The sequence below is a fragment of the Mus pahari genome, chromosome 23 (genome assembly GCF_900095145.1).
Source record: "Mus pahari chromosome 23, PAHARI_EIJ_v1.1, whole genome shotgun sequence".
Taxonomy (NCBI): Eukaryota; Metazoa; Chordata; class Mammalia; order Rodentia; family Muridae; genus Mus; species Mus pahari.
This window is the reverse complement of record NC_034612.1, coordinates 29,502,477-29,518,181: the sequence shown is the minus strand read 5'-3', so window position 1 is coordinate 29,518,181 and position 15,705 is coordinate 29,502,477. Positions and strand designations below refer to the sequence as shown.

General features: G+C 54.4%; 2 protein-coding genes across 2 annotated transcripts in view; one reads left to right on the top strand and one right to left on the bottom strand.

Annotated features, from left to right (window-relative positions):
• C23H7orf50 (chromosome 23 C7orf50 homolog) overlaps positions 1-15,705 on the top strand; it is a 101,720-nt gene that overhangs the window by 42,459 nt on the left and 43,556 nt on the right. The gene's annotated exons all lie outside the window — the stretch shown is intronic.
• LOC110312835 lies at positions 1,916-12,066 on the bottom strand. Its single transcript, XM_021186749.1, has 3 exons — positions 11,945-12,066; positions 10,792-10,932; positions 1,916-3,264 (listed from the first exon to the last, which is right to left on the bottom strand). The coding sequence occupies exons 2-3, from the start codon at positions 10,868-10,870 to the stop codon at positions 2,273-2,275; spliced, it is 1,071 nt and encodes a 356-aa protein (XP_021042408.1). The 5' UTR covers positions 10,871-10,932; positions 11,945-12,066; the 3' UTR covers positions 1,916-2,272.

Genomic DNA, 15,705 nt, shown 5'->3' with positions numbered 1-15,705 from the left:
AGGGTTTTTCTGTATAGCCCTGGCTGTCCTGGAACTCACTTTGTAGACCAGGCTGGCCTCGAACTCAGAAATCCGCCTGCCTCTGCCTCCTGCATGCTGGGATTAAAGGCATGCGCCACCATGCCCGGCTCTCCCTGGAACTTTTGAAAGTCAGGAGTGGTGGCTTACAATCTAGTCCAGTGCTGAGGAGGCACAGACAGTGGATCCCTGGGTTCACTGACCAACCAGCCTAGTCTAATAGTTGAATTCCAGGGGCAAAAGGGCAGTGGATTGGAGAGATGGCTCAGAGGTTAAGAGCTGCTCTTTCAGTGAACCCAGGTTCAATTACCAGTCATTCATAGCCACTCACAACCATTTGTGGGTCTGGGGAGCTAGCGCCCTCTTCTGGCCCTTCAGGCACTGCACACATGTGATGCGCAGCCACACACTCAGGCAAAACACCCGTATATGGACAACTAGTATAAAACCTAAATTAATAGTGGATGCTGCCTAAGAAATGACGCTGAGGTTGTCTTCTGGTCTACACAGCAATCCTGAAAAGCCAGGGTCCTACCACGTGAGGCATCAGTGCACTTTTTTGTGGTCATATTTCTATTCTCCGTGCTTGGAACTCAGAGGAGCTAGCTCAGTGAGGTGGGAGCTGCAGCTTGTTTCGTTACCCTCTGCTCCCAACAGCTCAAGCACACGGTCTTTTGCCACCTCCTTTCTTCCAAGCCACGTGCGGGAGGCATCCACTGTGGCAGGTATTTATATATTAACTTAGTGGCCTCCACACCTGCCACGAGTGTGAACTTGAGGGAACTGGCCATGAGCCACTAAGAATGGAGCCAGATGTAGGAGATGACTCACTGCGCAGAGTTGGTCCTGATGGGACAATGCCTTATGTCTAACGGTTTCCTGCCTGTGGCATCCCCTGCTCCAAAACACAGGAGGGAGATCTATCTGAGCAGGGCAGGCTGTGCCCAGTGCAGGGGGCAGAGACTGGACTTCTGGAAAGGTGGGCAAGTCAGTATTGTTGGGGTATGGTCCTTGGAGAAGTGGGTACCATATGGGGAGAGCATCCCAGAACCTGCACGCAGTCAGCTCAATTCTGCCTACATTGAATGTAAGTGGAGTGAGGGTCTACAAGGCTGGTCCAGGGGCAGCTGGGACCTCATGGGAGGATCCGATGGGGTTATGGCGGGGCTGGAGGTGAGAACACACTCGGCGACGTAAGAGATCACATGTTGATAGGGAAAGCCTGAAAGAGGCCAGGGAGGGCCATGTGATCATTTCTACAGGGCCTCTCCTCTTAAAGATCCCTAACATGACCCACTTCCAATGTGGGGCATATGTGGAGCTCTCAGCAGCTACTGTGACACCATTGTCACTGGGTAGAAGCCAGCTGTTTCTGTGACCTTCCACTTAACGGGCGATAATCTCAACACGGCAGGGATTATGACAGATTTTTAAAAGATTTATTTGTATTCTTTTAAACTAAGTGTCGGGGGGGGGTAGTATATGCATATGAGTCCAGGTGCCCATGGAAGAAAGCATTGGATCCCCCTGGAGTTGAAGTGACAGGTGGTTGTCAGCCACCTAGTGTATGTAGATGCTAGGAACTGATCACAGGGCCTCTGCAGGAGCACCATGTATTCTGGACTGCTGAGCCATCTCTCCTGCCCGAGCCGGTGATGGCAGAGTTTTAAAAGATAAGCCTAAAGGTTGTTTCTGGCAGGAATTCCATTGCTCAAATTCTCTGGCAGTTGAAAGCGAGCTGGCAATAACTGCACAGTACCAGAATGTATCGGCTATAGAGTGGGTGGCCAGGTGTGGTGATGTGGGCCTGAAGCCCCAGCATCAGGGACGAGGCAGGAAGATTGAGAGTCAAGACCACGCTGCAGTGAGATCTGGTCTCAAGAAACAAGACCTCAGGTGAGAGCCGAGTTCATTTCTACAGTGCCTTTCCCGTGTGGTAAGACTGAACTGTTGAGTGGAGGGTGGTTCCCAACAGGCAAGGTGGTCTGTCACACGTGTTCCACACGTGGCCATCATAGTCCGGACACCCTCCAGCAGAGCCATGGTCTTTGGCCAGCCTTTGTATCCATGTCACTGTGTCTCTCAGGGTGTGACTGATGGTGTGGGGAGAGAAACTGTCTTGTTTTGCATAGGTTGAGGTGAATACAGGCAAGCTAACCATCCAAACATAAGGACCCTGCTCAAGCTCCCCGGGGAAGGCAGTATTCCCTGAACACAGCAAGGGGTGTGGCCTGTGCCAGCAGGCAGACCCTATCTAGCCCCGTACTCTGTTCAAGGACATGCTATTGTCCAGCCCCCGCCTGCATCTCTGTGTGAGGCGCTCAAGGAGGCTAAGCAGCCTGAGCCTGCAGGGCTTGTGGAGGAGGAGAATGGCCACCACGTTGATGCAGCTCTCTCCAGACAGGGCCAGTTCTGCGAGGTTCATGAGCAGCTCATCCCTGGGGGAGCCCACATCCTTCCACAGCTTCAGCTGGGCCCGGTGCAGGAGGACTGCATTGAAGAAGAGTCTACAGGCAAGCATGTTGAGAGCCAGGGCCAGTGCCACCCAGCGCCCGGAGGCTGTGTCCCTTTGAGCAGGAGCCGCTCGCCAGACTGGCTGTGTAGCATACAGGAGCAAGAGAGCCGTCTGGAAGCTCAGGGAGAGTGCGAAGCCCAGGCTGAACTTGACAATCTCGTATTCGGGCCACGCAGTCAGCGGGTCCGCCTGGCACATGGTGGTCGTGTGCAAGTCCCCAGACATGCCCAGCAGGGACACCACGATGAGGGAGCTACAGACAGCACAGCCCCCAATGGCAGCCAGGCTTGCCACAGGCCTTGCCAAGAGCCGGCAGCAGGGAGACTCCGGCAGAAAGGACGGGAGAAGCGTGGCTCCCTGCAGGTACTGGGCCATGAAGTAGCAGACATTGGAGAAGAATGAGAGTGCTCCACAGCCCAGGTTTGTCGTGGACATGTAGTCGGGTCGGCCAGCAGCATTGAGGGACAGTAGAGTCACCAGGATGCTAGTGGCCGTGAGACCCGCAAGGAGCCTGTCCAGCACCCCCAGCCTAGTACGGTCCAAGATGAACACGCTGAGACCGAAGAGCCCCGTCACTAGGCTCAGTGGGACACACACTGCTACGTACACCTGCATGCACCTAGAAATGATGCTCTGTGCTGCAATGACGTCCTCCACGGCCGGGGACACATGGCTCGGGTAGCGGACCCAGGACATGTTGTGACGGTCCATCTTCAGGAGAGCTCTCAGTCCTGCAACAGAAGCAAAAGCTGTGTGGTCACGTGGCTGGTCCAGGGAGGGGCACCTGTGCTATATGAGGGACAGGGTTTCCCAAGGATGCCTAGTGCCAGCCTCTGTGCGAATGGAGGAAGGATGTCAGAACACGGGCTCAGGTTCAGCCTGCTCCAACAGGCCTGGGGCTAAAGGGTGCAGGGTGAGGTGAAAGAAAGCCCAGGCGTCCTCACTGCTGACCCCTATGGACCGCACTGCTGCTTGGCAGCTAACAGTGGCCTGTGAGCAGGGCTTTTGGCAGTGGCCTGTCTCCCATGAAGGGCTCAGCTGGCAGTTTCCTGGGAACAGGGTTGTAGGGCCCCAGCACTTGCTGCCATTGCTGGGGACCGGCAGGCCTTTGCATTTGAGATTCTGGGACACTCTAGAAGACTCCAGCCAGTTTTGACCTTTGTAGGGATGGCCTTGTTCTAGAATCCGGGGTGGCCTATTTTGGAGGCTGGGATGTTGTGGGAGCTCCCTGGGGTAGCCAGACCTCCCGCCCTATTGGCCAGAAATGACATAGTAGCTGTAAATTCCTGGTCAGGGCTTTAAATAAGGATACTGACAGCCCTAATGCTCCACCAGGCCATCTTTGGTAAATGAAATAATCTTGTTTCCATACAAATGGCCCCTTCCTCCCTTTAAAATTTAACTAAATAGTACTGGAGACCAGGAAATAGTGTTGCTGTTTATTCAAAGGAAATTGAGGGCGATAAAAGTGGAGCCGTAATTTTAATGGGGTTCCTGAAGGCTGATGTAGCTCCAAAGCCAGCTTTTTGTTTGCTCTGAAGAGAGTCCACATGTCTGGGTGGTGTGCGTGTTTGTGTGTGTACACATGCATGCATGTGTTGTTGGCCTGGGCCGTCTGGTGCATACACTGTGACGATGATTTGGCGTGATGTACCTGCTCTGTGCTCAGACTGAGGTTCTGAGTGTGCATGTGGTAGTTTAAATGAGGTGTTCCCCATGGGGTCAGACATCTGAATGCTGGCTTCCTGGTTGGTGCTGCTGTTTGGAGAGGTTGCTGGTGGAAGTGTGTCACTGAGGGCTCACTTTGAGGTTATAGAGCCTCCCTCTCCCTCTGCCTCTTTTCACGCTTGTACTGCTTGCTGCCACGCCTCCCCACTATGATTGTATAAAGAATCTGTGTTTCTCTACAGTAACAGAAACCAAAGGTTACAACAGCTGTCCCATACAGAAAACATGGAGGGAGATCCTGCTTCCCTTGTAGACAGGTTCCCGACCAGACAGAGAGATGAGACAGGAGAGGGGGACATCAGGGAAGAGCTCCGTGCATAGAGGAGGATGGACAAGGGCCAGGGTCTCCTCCCAGCATGACTGATGGCAGGAGTGCACAGAGCTGGGGATACCTTATGCTTGTGTCCATGGGTGGGTGGGTGTGCGTGCATGTGCCTGCGAAGACAGAGGGGACTGGGGACGTTGTTCCCTGGAACTGGACTGATTCAGGTCCTCTGTAAAAGCAACGGGCACTCCTAACCATTTCTTTGATTTTAAAATCAATTTCTTTGCTTTTTATAATTTTTTATCATTTAATTTTTGAATTATTGTCACTTTTATCTTATGCACCTGCTTGTTTCGCCTGCATGGATGCCTGTATACTACATGTGTGCCTGTATACTACATGTGTGCCTGTATACTACATGTGTGCTTGGTTCCCACTGGTGTCAGTAGAAGGTGTCGGATATGCAGGGACTTAAGTTACAAACAGTTGTGAGCCACCAAGTGGGTGCTGGGAATTGAACCATAAGAGTGGCCAGCGCTCTTAAGCCTCCAACCCCTATAAAAATTTTTTAAAACTAATTTTTAGCATTTCACAATGCGCACTATCCTAGATTTGGGAGTCCAGGCGAGTCCCTGTCTGTTCACAGGGCTCTTGGGTTCTAGGCTTTAGGACCTGCCACAGTCATCGGTCATGCACTGTACCTCGCCATCCTGATCACCCCGTCAATCTTCAGACCCAGAGGACAATTCTCTCTGGGTATCCCAAGTAGCAAGAAGGTTGACTGATGAGTCTGACTGAGGTGTGCTCAGTTGTTCACGGTGCCACCGCCAGCCAGCCCTTGCTACTCCCCGTGGGCCTGTGGGCGGGCTCCTCATGGTGTCTGTCTCTTTCAGTCTGAAAAGACACAGCAGTGGCTGTGATGGCTTCCAGCTGCCAGTGCTTAAGGAGCCAGCGGCGTGGAAATGAAGAGTCATGGCCAGCCCGGGAGGAAGCAATTTCAAGTCTGTCTTGTCAGGTGGAATGGGAAGTCATCTTGTGGTCTCTGACCACGGTCAGGAAGCAGAGCTGCTGAGCTCCATGCCTCGTGTGTGTGTGTGTGTGTGTGTGTGTGTGTGTGTGTGTGTGTGTGTGTGTGTGTGCACGCGCGTGCTGCTGAGTACTGTGTCTGTGGACATTGATCACCAAGGGCCCTTCTGGCTTGCAGCCCTAAGCTCTGCCTCTGGTTCCCAGGCGGTGCACTAGGATCGTGCCCAAGCTTGCCCTGCACGGCATGCTGTGTGATTCTGTCCACAGGGGAAAAGGCTGCAGGCTGCCACCCAGGGTGGAGGGGCCTTGCTCAGGTCCCAAGTGCTCTAGTCAGGGATCTTCTGGCACCATCTGGGCCTGTACAGGGCCTTCATCATCTCAGTCCTCAGATCTCCATATTCTGACTAGGTACTGGGTACCAGTGCCCCCTCCCAGCCGGGAATGTGAGAGCAAATAATTGGCTCCTGAAGGGCGAACACTGGTGCTGCCCAGCCACACTTGGGGCTCTGCTCCCTGGACCCAGCCTGCCCAAGTTGAAGGCTTCACCAAAGCGCCGACTTGTGCTTCTGTCCTTCAGAGTGGGTGGAAACCCATGCAGACTAGATGAGCTTGTCTCCCTCCTCATCCTCGAGCTCTGTCCTAAAGAGGTCAGCTAGGGAAGGAGCAGCCAAGAGCTTTCTGTGCACAGCACACCCTGGCACACCTTAATGTCCTACTGCCGTCCTGTCTTTGTTGAGGTTCGGAGGGCCCAGCCATTCTTGGGAGCCCAAGGTCATGTGCTTTAGTCCTAGCAAGCACCTCCCAATATGCTGTACCTGACAAAACCACCGAAGCCCTCTACTGCCAAACCTTCCTCCGTCTGCTCCTCAGTGCCCAGCCTTCTCCTGGCACCCTGTGTCCTGGGTTCTCTGTAGCCTGAACGGTTCCTCAACTCCCTTCCTCCATAGTCCTCCCCAAGCGGGATAGAGAGGGAGGGAGGGAGGCAGCAGGGCTGCGTAGGGGAGCCAGCCTGAGCTCGGGTCCCAGCGTCCTCCCACTGGGTAACGCACGCACGCACTAGTCCTCTGGGGTATGTCTGTCTGACAGCGCTTGCATCTCAGTTCATATGCGCACTAGGACAGCCTGAGTCGGTTTGCCTGGGTCAGCCTGGGAGTTAGTACCACGGAGACCCGAGCCTGGGGTCAGCCTGAGAACTTGAAGCTCTTCCCCGAGTCTGCTTTAAAGAATCTGTAGAAAGGACACATACTCTTCTTGACAGGCACCACCTTGACTCTGGTCACAGCCCTCGCTCAGCACAGCTCCCTCACTGACAGCAATTGGCACCCAGCCCCGGCAGCCATTTATCTGCTTTATCTTCTGCAACTTGGACACGTCCAGAGTAGCACATAGTCTCTGTGGAAGCCTCAGGTCTTGCTTTCTTGTACACAGGAGGTGTCTGACTCCCTGCCACTGTGTGTCCTTGTTGTCCCTGCCTGTCCCACTAGGACTTCTTCCTGTCACTAAGAAGTGCACACAGTGTTAGACAGCGGCTCTCACACAGCTGCTCTCTGCTCTCTTTCATTTTGGGGGGGGAGGGACACATATCTGAGAGTGGCATGGCTAGTTCCAGGGTCACCTGAGGTCACCAGTTTTCCAGGGTGGCTGGACCATCCTACTCTCCGACCACACCCTAGAGCGCCACAGAAGAGAGACAGAACTCCATGGACACATTGCAGGCGAGAACCTGTGGCCTCCCAACCCTGCAGAAGGGCTGCCAAGGTCAGCTCTGTGTCCCTTGGGAGCTCCCCAAGGCTAGCGTCTGAGAATGCTGTGTTCCTGCAGTGGCTCTTGGCCACCACTCTGTAAATAGCCCTTCAGAATGGTCCCTGGGAGTGGGCCCCTCTCCCAGCACTGCCTAGGTGGGGAGAAGAGAGTGCACGTAGCCCAGGACCTTTTCTAAAGGCCAGGAGAGAGCTTACCAAGCCCTTCCCACATGGCACAATGCTCTTACAGACAGATCCTTTCAAGCCACACTTATTGTACAGGTCTTTCCAGCAAGGCTCATACATTTTCAAACAACGCAGAAATGACATGTGTGAGATTCTATTCTGGGATCCACAGGTGGCGTGGGTGGCCTTACACGTGTGTGGTACAGTAGGCAAAGTGGCCTCAGCATCCTAGGAGACTTCCTGGCTCCCCACTACCTCCATAGGTTTACTGTGGTGCCCCACAGACTGTGGCCCAGGGAGAGGAGGCCTGCGAACATGGCATACAAGGGATCAGAAGTGGACAGCGGATTGAGGAACTGAGTCCAGAGCTGGTACCCAGAAGACCAGAGCTGCCCTGAGAGATGGTTCCTGTGTCTGACCTGCTGTGTTCCACCCAGCAGGCCCCACCCCGCTCCATCCCTCAGCTGTCTGATCCTTTTGGCAGGACACAGCCATTCTAGCACCTCTGGCCTCGGCTCTATAAATGTTTCCATTGCAGTCTCTTGCCCTGTAGCCCGGGGCAGAGCCACTGTGAGTCACCCTGTCTGTTTCACACACGTGGCCTGGTACCCAGCTCCGGCCCCTGTCCAACCCTGCACAGAGGTGTAACCTTGGAGGGGAGCTTGGACTGACATCACAGTAGTGTGCAGGGCCAGCAAGGGGCCACCAACCTCTGACCCCCAGCCCAGGGATCTGGAAAGGCTGTGCACAACTCATGAACTGTCGCAGTGGGCAGCAGGGACAGCCTGAATGTCCTCGTTTGTCCTTTTGGTCCCAAGGCTGTCTGTTTCTATGTTTCTATGTTTCTATGAAACTGAGAAAAATTATCTTCATTAAGATAAGGATAAAAGCAGTCTCTTGTTTGTTTTTCTCAAATCTTCCAGAAAAGGTGCATATGCCTTTTGTCTCCTGTAAATGTGTGTGCACGTGTGTACATACCAAGCACATGAACATGCAGACATGCATGAACATGTATGTATAACTAGGCACATACCAACACACAAGTGTACATGTGCACATACATACATAGATATGCATCTGGGTACACAGAAACAAAAACATGTACGTACCAGGTACACCCTGACATGTAGATGTGTGCACACCAGGCACATGAACAGACAAACATACATTCACATGTATGTATACATAGATTCACACCTAAACACATCTTTACAAACAGGTACACATATGTGCACACATCAACATAAACTGTATACATGTGCACATGTACACACAGACACTGGCCTCTGGAGCTCCACATTCTTCCTGGTCCCCGTGTACAATGGGCCAGACTGGCACTCTGGTCCAGTGACAGTGGCCTAGCTGGGCAGACTGCCTGGCCTCACACTGCAGAGTGGTTGCTCTCTGGGCCATGGGTAAGAAGCAGAAGCAGAACCTCCTGTGCCGTCAGACCAAGGCCCTGGGCCTCCTCGCAGCCCCCTTGGCCTTGGTCCCAGGAAACCTAGCACACTTCCTTCCCTGGCAGCATGTTATGTGGGGGGACTCTGTGATTGTTTAATAAGGCCTGAGTGTTCCCAGCGTCCTCCGTGAGCACCGCAGATGAGAGTGGAGGGATGTCCCCAGAGAGGGAGAGACGCAGACCCTGGAGGTCCCCGAATGGCTTACACATGACTGTGTGTGACACCTTTCCCACAAGGCTGAGCTTGGGGAGTGCTGCGAAGCAAGCTCGCCCTGAAGTCAGGGCTGGTGCTACTGGCCCTGAGCAATGGAGCTGCCGTCCCTGTCGCCAGGTACCATGATGTGCCTGCCACCTGAGGCCCTCAGCTATCCTGAGATCAGTAGCCAGACTAGAGTGAGTGATCGAAGAGATTCTTCCAGAGCAGGATTCACCTGAGACGACAAGCAAGAGGTTGAGCCTCCTGTGCTGGGCTGCCTGGCGGGGAGGGCGGAGCTCAAGTCACCAGGAGAGGTGTTCTCCATCCTGTGCTGGGCTGCCTGGCAGGGAGGGCGGAGCTCAAGTCACCAGGAGAGGTGTTCTCCATCCTGTGCTGGGCTGCCTGGCGGGGAGGGCGGAGCTCAAGTCACCAGGAGAGGTGTTCTCCGCTTTCTGGCTGTCCGTGGTCTTGATTCACTTACGTGGTTCTGTGAAGATCTGCACAGCCTTCATACTATAGTGTGTGGGTGTGGGTGTGGATGTGGGTGTGGGGGGGTCAGATGATCTTTTTCTGTTCTCCATCTGCAATATCAGGTACCCTAGCAACGGTAGCAATGGAGTGGCAAAGCAGTCTGCCCTCCACGGCCCCTCCCTGCTGGTCCTTCCCCCAGCTACAGGTCTTCCTGGCTCTTTTGGCCAGCTGCTTGATGGCACCCTGCCTGAGCTGGGTATGGGCAGGAGCAAGGATTCTGGCCAGCCAGAGCCAAACAGGTGAGCTCCAGCGGAGGGGATGGGAGCGCAGTGGAGTGCTTCACCAGAGCTTCCACGAAGGGCCAAAGGCTTCCTGTCTCGGCTTCTGTCCATCACTCTTTCAGATGGAGCAGATGTCTGTCTCTTGTGGCCCAGTGAGTCATTAGCACTCCAGCTGTGCTCACACGTGTCTGCTGCGAGGTGATGAGGTTTGGGTCTGCTAAGCACCGCTGCAGAGCGCCCCTGGGAGGACACGCCTGAAAAGGCATCCAGCTAGCCTTGTCTCACAGGGACTCACATAGAGGGCGTCACACCGAGTACAAAGCCCACCATGTGCAGAGGTGGCCAGCCCGATCGCACCAGTTTCCAAAGACTCTTTTCCAGCCCCTGCCGGCTAACGCCGTCTAGGCTCCCACCTCACCCTCCTGCAGTCCAGCCAAAAGAGTTCCCCATTTCCAGGTTTCATGCGCCATGCAAGCACACATTCCAGATGTGCCCACTATAGAGCACTCTTTATGTTCTGCCCCACCGGCCTCTCTCCATCCCCCACGCCCGTCCCCAGAGCTGAAGTCCTCCCATAGCAATTACGCTGGCAGCCCTGCCTGCCAACATGAGCTGTCCTGTCTGACCACTCCTGGGCCTTTCCCAGTCACTGTGGAAGCTGACCAGAGCCACCCTTGGCCCTTCAGGAAAATGCTGCATCACCGTACAGAAGGCTAGAGTTTTTCGGTTTTTTGTTTTTTTGTTTTTAACCTAATGTAACTGACCTGTCCCATAAAGAAATTGGTTTGCACAAACTTCCCACAGCCGTGAGTGGCCCCTGGGTGCATCTCTGGTCACTCAGAGGCAGGGGACAGGCCGGGTAAGCAGGGCTGCTACCTCTCCAGGACATAAAAACAGTGCTCACCTGTGCCAGGCCGGGACCCACGCAACGCTCCCTCAGCACTGGGGGGCTGCCGTGAGGCTGGGGCATGCTCTCTGTTCATCCAGTCTTCCCTCCATGGTGCCACACTTTCCAAAGACAGGCTGGCACAGACGCCCACAGTTCCTAAGGAAAAACAGGCTTTGGCCTGGAGTCGTCCAAACCACACACTGTGTTTAAGCGGGCTATGGGTGGACCATGTGACCTAGAAGAATCCAAATGGGCCTATGTCTGAGGTGGAAGAGTGACGTGTGTGTGTGTGTGTGTGTGTGTGTGTGTGTGTGTGTGTGTTTCCAGAGCTTTCTTACAGAAGTGTGCTGGCCACTCGCAGAAGGTCCCTCCCAGAAGGCAAAGACATTTGTAACCTAAAATAGGAGCTGAAGCCCCACCCAGCAGGAAAAAGTCCTCCCAGCGCGTGCAAACCAGTGTATGGAACCTTGCCACATGGATGAGGGTCTCGTCCCTCTGTCCCTGACACAGGGTGACTCTGGACAGTGGACGCTCCAATCTGGATGGCAGGTGACACCTGGCACCCCTTACGACCCTTGCACCAATAGCTGGAGCTGCGTCTCAGGGTGGCATGGAATGGGGCTGTGCCTAGACGTGACGCCAGCAGGCACGTCTGCTTGTGTCTTCTCTCTGGGCCTTGCTCAGGATGCCATGGTGCTGGCTGAGAGGAGCCCTGAAGAGAGAGCCCCAGCCAGATGAAGGTAAACGGTCTTGGGAACACTTTAAAGATCTCAGTGTGCAGTGGGCTTTACCTGCACTGCCTCCCGCCCCCGGGTGTGCCTACTTCTGCAGTGTTGCAGGCTGTTCATGCGTATCAGCCCCAAGCTGCCCTGTGGTACTGCTCTCAGGCGGTTCCTTCAGCCTCCTGAGTGCTGTAGGAGAGCCATCCCAATGCTGTGCCTGGGGCCTCTGGGTAGTTCCTGTGTGGCCTGCTGCTGTCTGACTTGAGGGGTGGGGGTGGGGAGTGGGGTTAGAAAGCCGTTAACTGGGGACCTGGACTCCTCCTGAGTGCATTTTCAGCCCTGAATGTCAGATGCTGCCCCAGAGAGGAAGAATCTAGTGGGAGAGAACTCTCAGGAGACCCTAATGGCTCAGGCCTCGTCCCAGTGGCCCCCTTCCCCCTCCCCACCTGGTGTGTGATGAGCGGCTGTCAACCCACAACTCCGTGCCAGCTTCCTGTGTGTCCCTGTGTGTCCCCTTCCTGGCCGTGAGATCAGTGTGGTAGCATTCAGCTCGTGGTCTCTAAGGCCAGTGGGGCCACCTCTGGTACTTCCTTATTTAATGACAATTCTCAGTGCGGCCACTGGCTGTGACCTTCCTAATGGCCTTTGACAGTTCTGCAACACCCTATTGTGTCACTCCTGAGAATGGCCCCTGTGTATCAGGCTTCCGTGACAGGCTGTGGGCTCACCGGCCAGCCTCCTTTGTGTCACTTGGGCTTTGGCCCACAGTGAGTGCCTAGGCCTTCTCCTGGAGACTGTACAGGCAGGCACAGGCGTAGGGTGGGGACCCTGGGGCTGACAACCTTCTCTGCTTCAAATTCCGTTTATCTGCTGGTAAGGGAAGTACAGACTTCTTTAAGGCCCGCCACTGTGCCCTCTGTGAGTCACACACCCTGTCCCCTAGTGAAGGGACACCCCATGTTAACAGTCTTCTTCTGGAACCATCTTCTACTTGTCACAGAGAGGTGCCTAGCAGCACCTCTGGGCCCAAAGGGAGGAGCTCTGGGGACAGGCAGTGGGGACTAGAGACTCTGCAGCTCAGCTTGAGCCGAAATGAGATAGTGACCAGCCTGCCCCAGCCTCGACAGCTCAGGCACTGAAACCTCGGGGGGCTGCAGAGCAGGCTGCAGTCAGTGCACAGACCTTGGTATGACCCCGCATGTCCTCGGGTCCTGATGCTTCCCGCCTCACCCATGCTGGTCCTTAGGCTGAGCCAGTGCGTGGGATAACCCTGGCTCTTGTGTGTGCCTAGAAAAACTGGCTCCTCTCTCCGCATTCACTGTTATGTGATCTTTGGAGTTAGACACCCCATCTCCAGGCCTTAGTGTCCTGGGAAATGAGCAGTGATAGCCCCCCGAGCTCAGGTTGGCTCGCGGGTGTGATGGCTCTCCTGGGTGGTGCTGGGTAAATTGGCTCTCATGGGCATTGCAGGGCTCCAGCCATGAACTACCTCTCAAACAGTGGTCCTGCTCAGTGACTACTTCCTTGACGTTACAGGCCTTCTTCGGTTTATGACTTAAAGCTTAAGCCTAAGCTTGTGATTGCCTAAACGTGTTCTGTCGGCCCCAAAGTGCTGGCCTGAACCGTTGCTCTGGCCTGGTAATAGAATCCAGGGAGCCGTGTTCCTAGACTGCATGCTCATGCTGCTCTAAGCATTCAGAAGGATGTGGTCCCTGCATTGCGTGCACGTGCTGCCGTGGGAATTCAGAATTGAGGAAGACGTGGCCCCAGACTGTATACTCATGCTGCTGCAAGCATTCAAGATGATGTGGCCTCTGGGCTGCGTGCACATGCTGCCGTGGGAATTCAGAATTCAGAATGCAGCGAGTTGTGGCCCCAGACTGCATGCTCATGCTGCCGTGGGATTCAGGAAGGCGTGGCCCTCAGACTGTGTGCTTGTGCAACTGTGCTCAGGACCTGCACAGCCCATAGTCCTGCCCCACAGGGGCCCCCACACCAAGGGCAGAGTCTGTCCTGGGTGGGAAGGAGGGGAGGCATACAAATTTTGCATAGGGAAGGAAGGGACAGTAGATAGGTATGGCTTTATTTCTCCCTCTTCCCCCCCCCCCGCCATAGTGTGGTTCCCCACCAGCTGGGAAGCTTTGGCTGCCCCTGCCATGGCTCCCCCCTCCCCCATTTATCATTTCCTCAGCTGAGTCTGTGATGAGTGTGGTGGCTGCCCCCTCTTAAGGATGCACCTTGGTTTTTGTTTAGTTGGGTTTTTTTGTTGGTTTTTTTTTTGTTTTTGTTTTTGTTTTTTTTTTTTTTGAGACAGGGGTCTCGATGTGTAGCCCTGGCTGGCCTGGAGCTCACCATGTAGACCAGCCTGGCCTCAGACTCACAGAGTGAGTGCTGGAATTCAAGGGGTTGTGCCACCACACCCAGCAAGGATGCACTCGATGTCACCTGGGCTGTGATCACCTGGCCACAGGCCACAGATGGTCTGGGCAGCAGGGTGTCCCCAGGTTTTTCTGTCTGCACAGCTGCTGATCCTTTGATCCTCCTAACTGCGCTGGGAACTGGGAAGGGGGAGCGGGGAGGCCCCCAGGATGGCCCTCCTTCCCCCAAAGACACAGAGCAGGCTGTTCACATAGCCACGCGCCTGCCCAGCAGACACCCTTCAGCATGGAGATGACGACACAACGAAAGCTCTAACATGCAGCAGTGCCACGCAACTTATGGTTCCGCATCAGAAGAGACAGCTCGTGGACAGAAGTAGATGGGGCTCCTCAGTGTCATTTCATAGTGCGTCAACAGTGATGACTTTTCTGATCCTCTCGACTCCACCACAGCTTTCCATTGTAAGCATAGCTTTATCTGAGGGTCATGTTTATAATTCTTCTGTTCTAAGCATAGAGTCTGGTAAGGTAGGGCACATGTGTCAGGCTAGGCACCCTCACCAGACTCAAGTAGGAACATTGTCAAATCTTCTAGCTGGCCGGTAGCTCACCCCAGCCCCTCTGAGCCCTGAACCTGCTGCAGTGGGTATACAGAGATGGGCAGTGATCCCATGTATCTGAGCTGCTTTGGGGGCTCTCCAGAACACAGCCAGCACGTCTCCCTGAACATCTGCAGAGTGACGGTGGCAAACACGTGTCTTAGAAAGCCACTCTAAGAGACCCTTTTGCCTCTCCAGTGCCTTACTCTGTGACCCCGCAGTTTGGAAACATGGTAGTTATGGGGGATTGGCATGTGGGGGCCCATGGAAGGAACTCAGTATGTGGTCTAGGGGGTGGAGGATCATCTTGCCATACTGTATCATGCCAGCTAAGGTAAGAACTAGTGATTTTGGTCTTCCAGTGAGGCAGCCCAGGCGTCAGGAGGACAGGTTCACAGAATGACCTGTACGAAACCTTTTCCATGATGAGGGCTACAGAAAACCAGGAGAGGGAAGCCAGGTCCTAGAATTGGGACCAAGGACTGAAAGGCCGGTGTGGATCCCGTCTTGGCTAATGCTGGGTGGCATAGGGCTCTCTACCTGGTCCTTTTCTGTTGTGGGACATCTGTCCTCATTGTGCAGGGCTTGGCTTCTCTCTGTCTCACCTCCTCCCCATCTATCTGGTATCTTAGCTCTCCATCTGGCATCTTTCCTCATTTATAGTGGCACTATTATAGGCACACTGCCTGCCAAGCTGTTTTTGTCCGAGCACGTACATTTAGGGGCACAAGCCATTCTGTGATCTGTCTACCTGGAGCAGTCAATGAGTCTGTGCAGGTTGGACCTGGACTCTGGTCTAGGCTACTGTGGACTGAACCTGCAAAGGATCCCCAGGGGAGTGCTGCCCACATTGTGTTGTGTCCCCGATAAAATACCGATTGCCTGGCTGACTGTGTAGTGACAGTTGCAGGCCCTTCCTTGGAATTTTGGAACAGATTTGAGGATGGCATCTGGCTCTCTGTAACCTTCAGCTCCCAATCCTGTCTCTACTGCCCAGTGCTGAGGTCATAGGAATGCACCAACACACCTGGTTTATGCCCTCCAGGGTTAGAACAACAGGCAGGCCCTCTGCCAACTGAGCCACATCCCGGCAAGTGTTTTGGTTTTTTTGGTTTTGAACTTTTTGTTTGTTTTTGAGCCAGGTGGTGGTGGCGCACGCCTTTAATCCCAGCACTTGGGAGGCAGAGGCAGGTGGATTTCTGAGTTTGAGGCCAGCCTGGTCTACAGAGC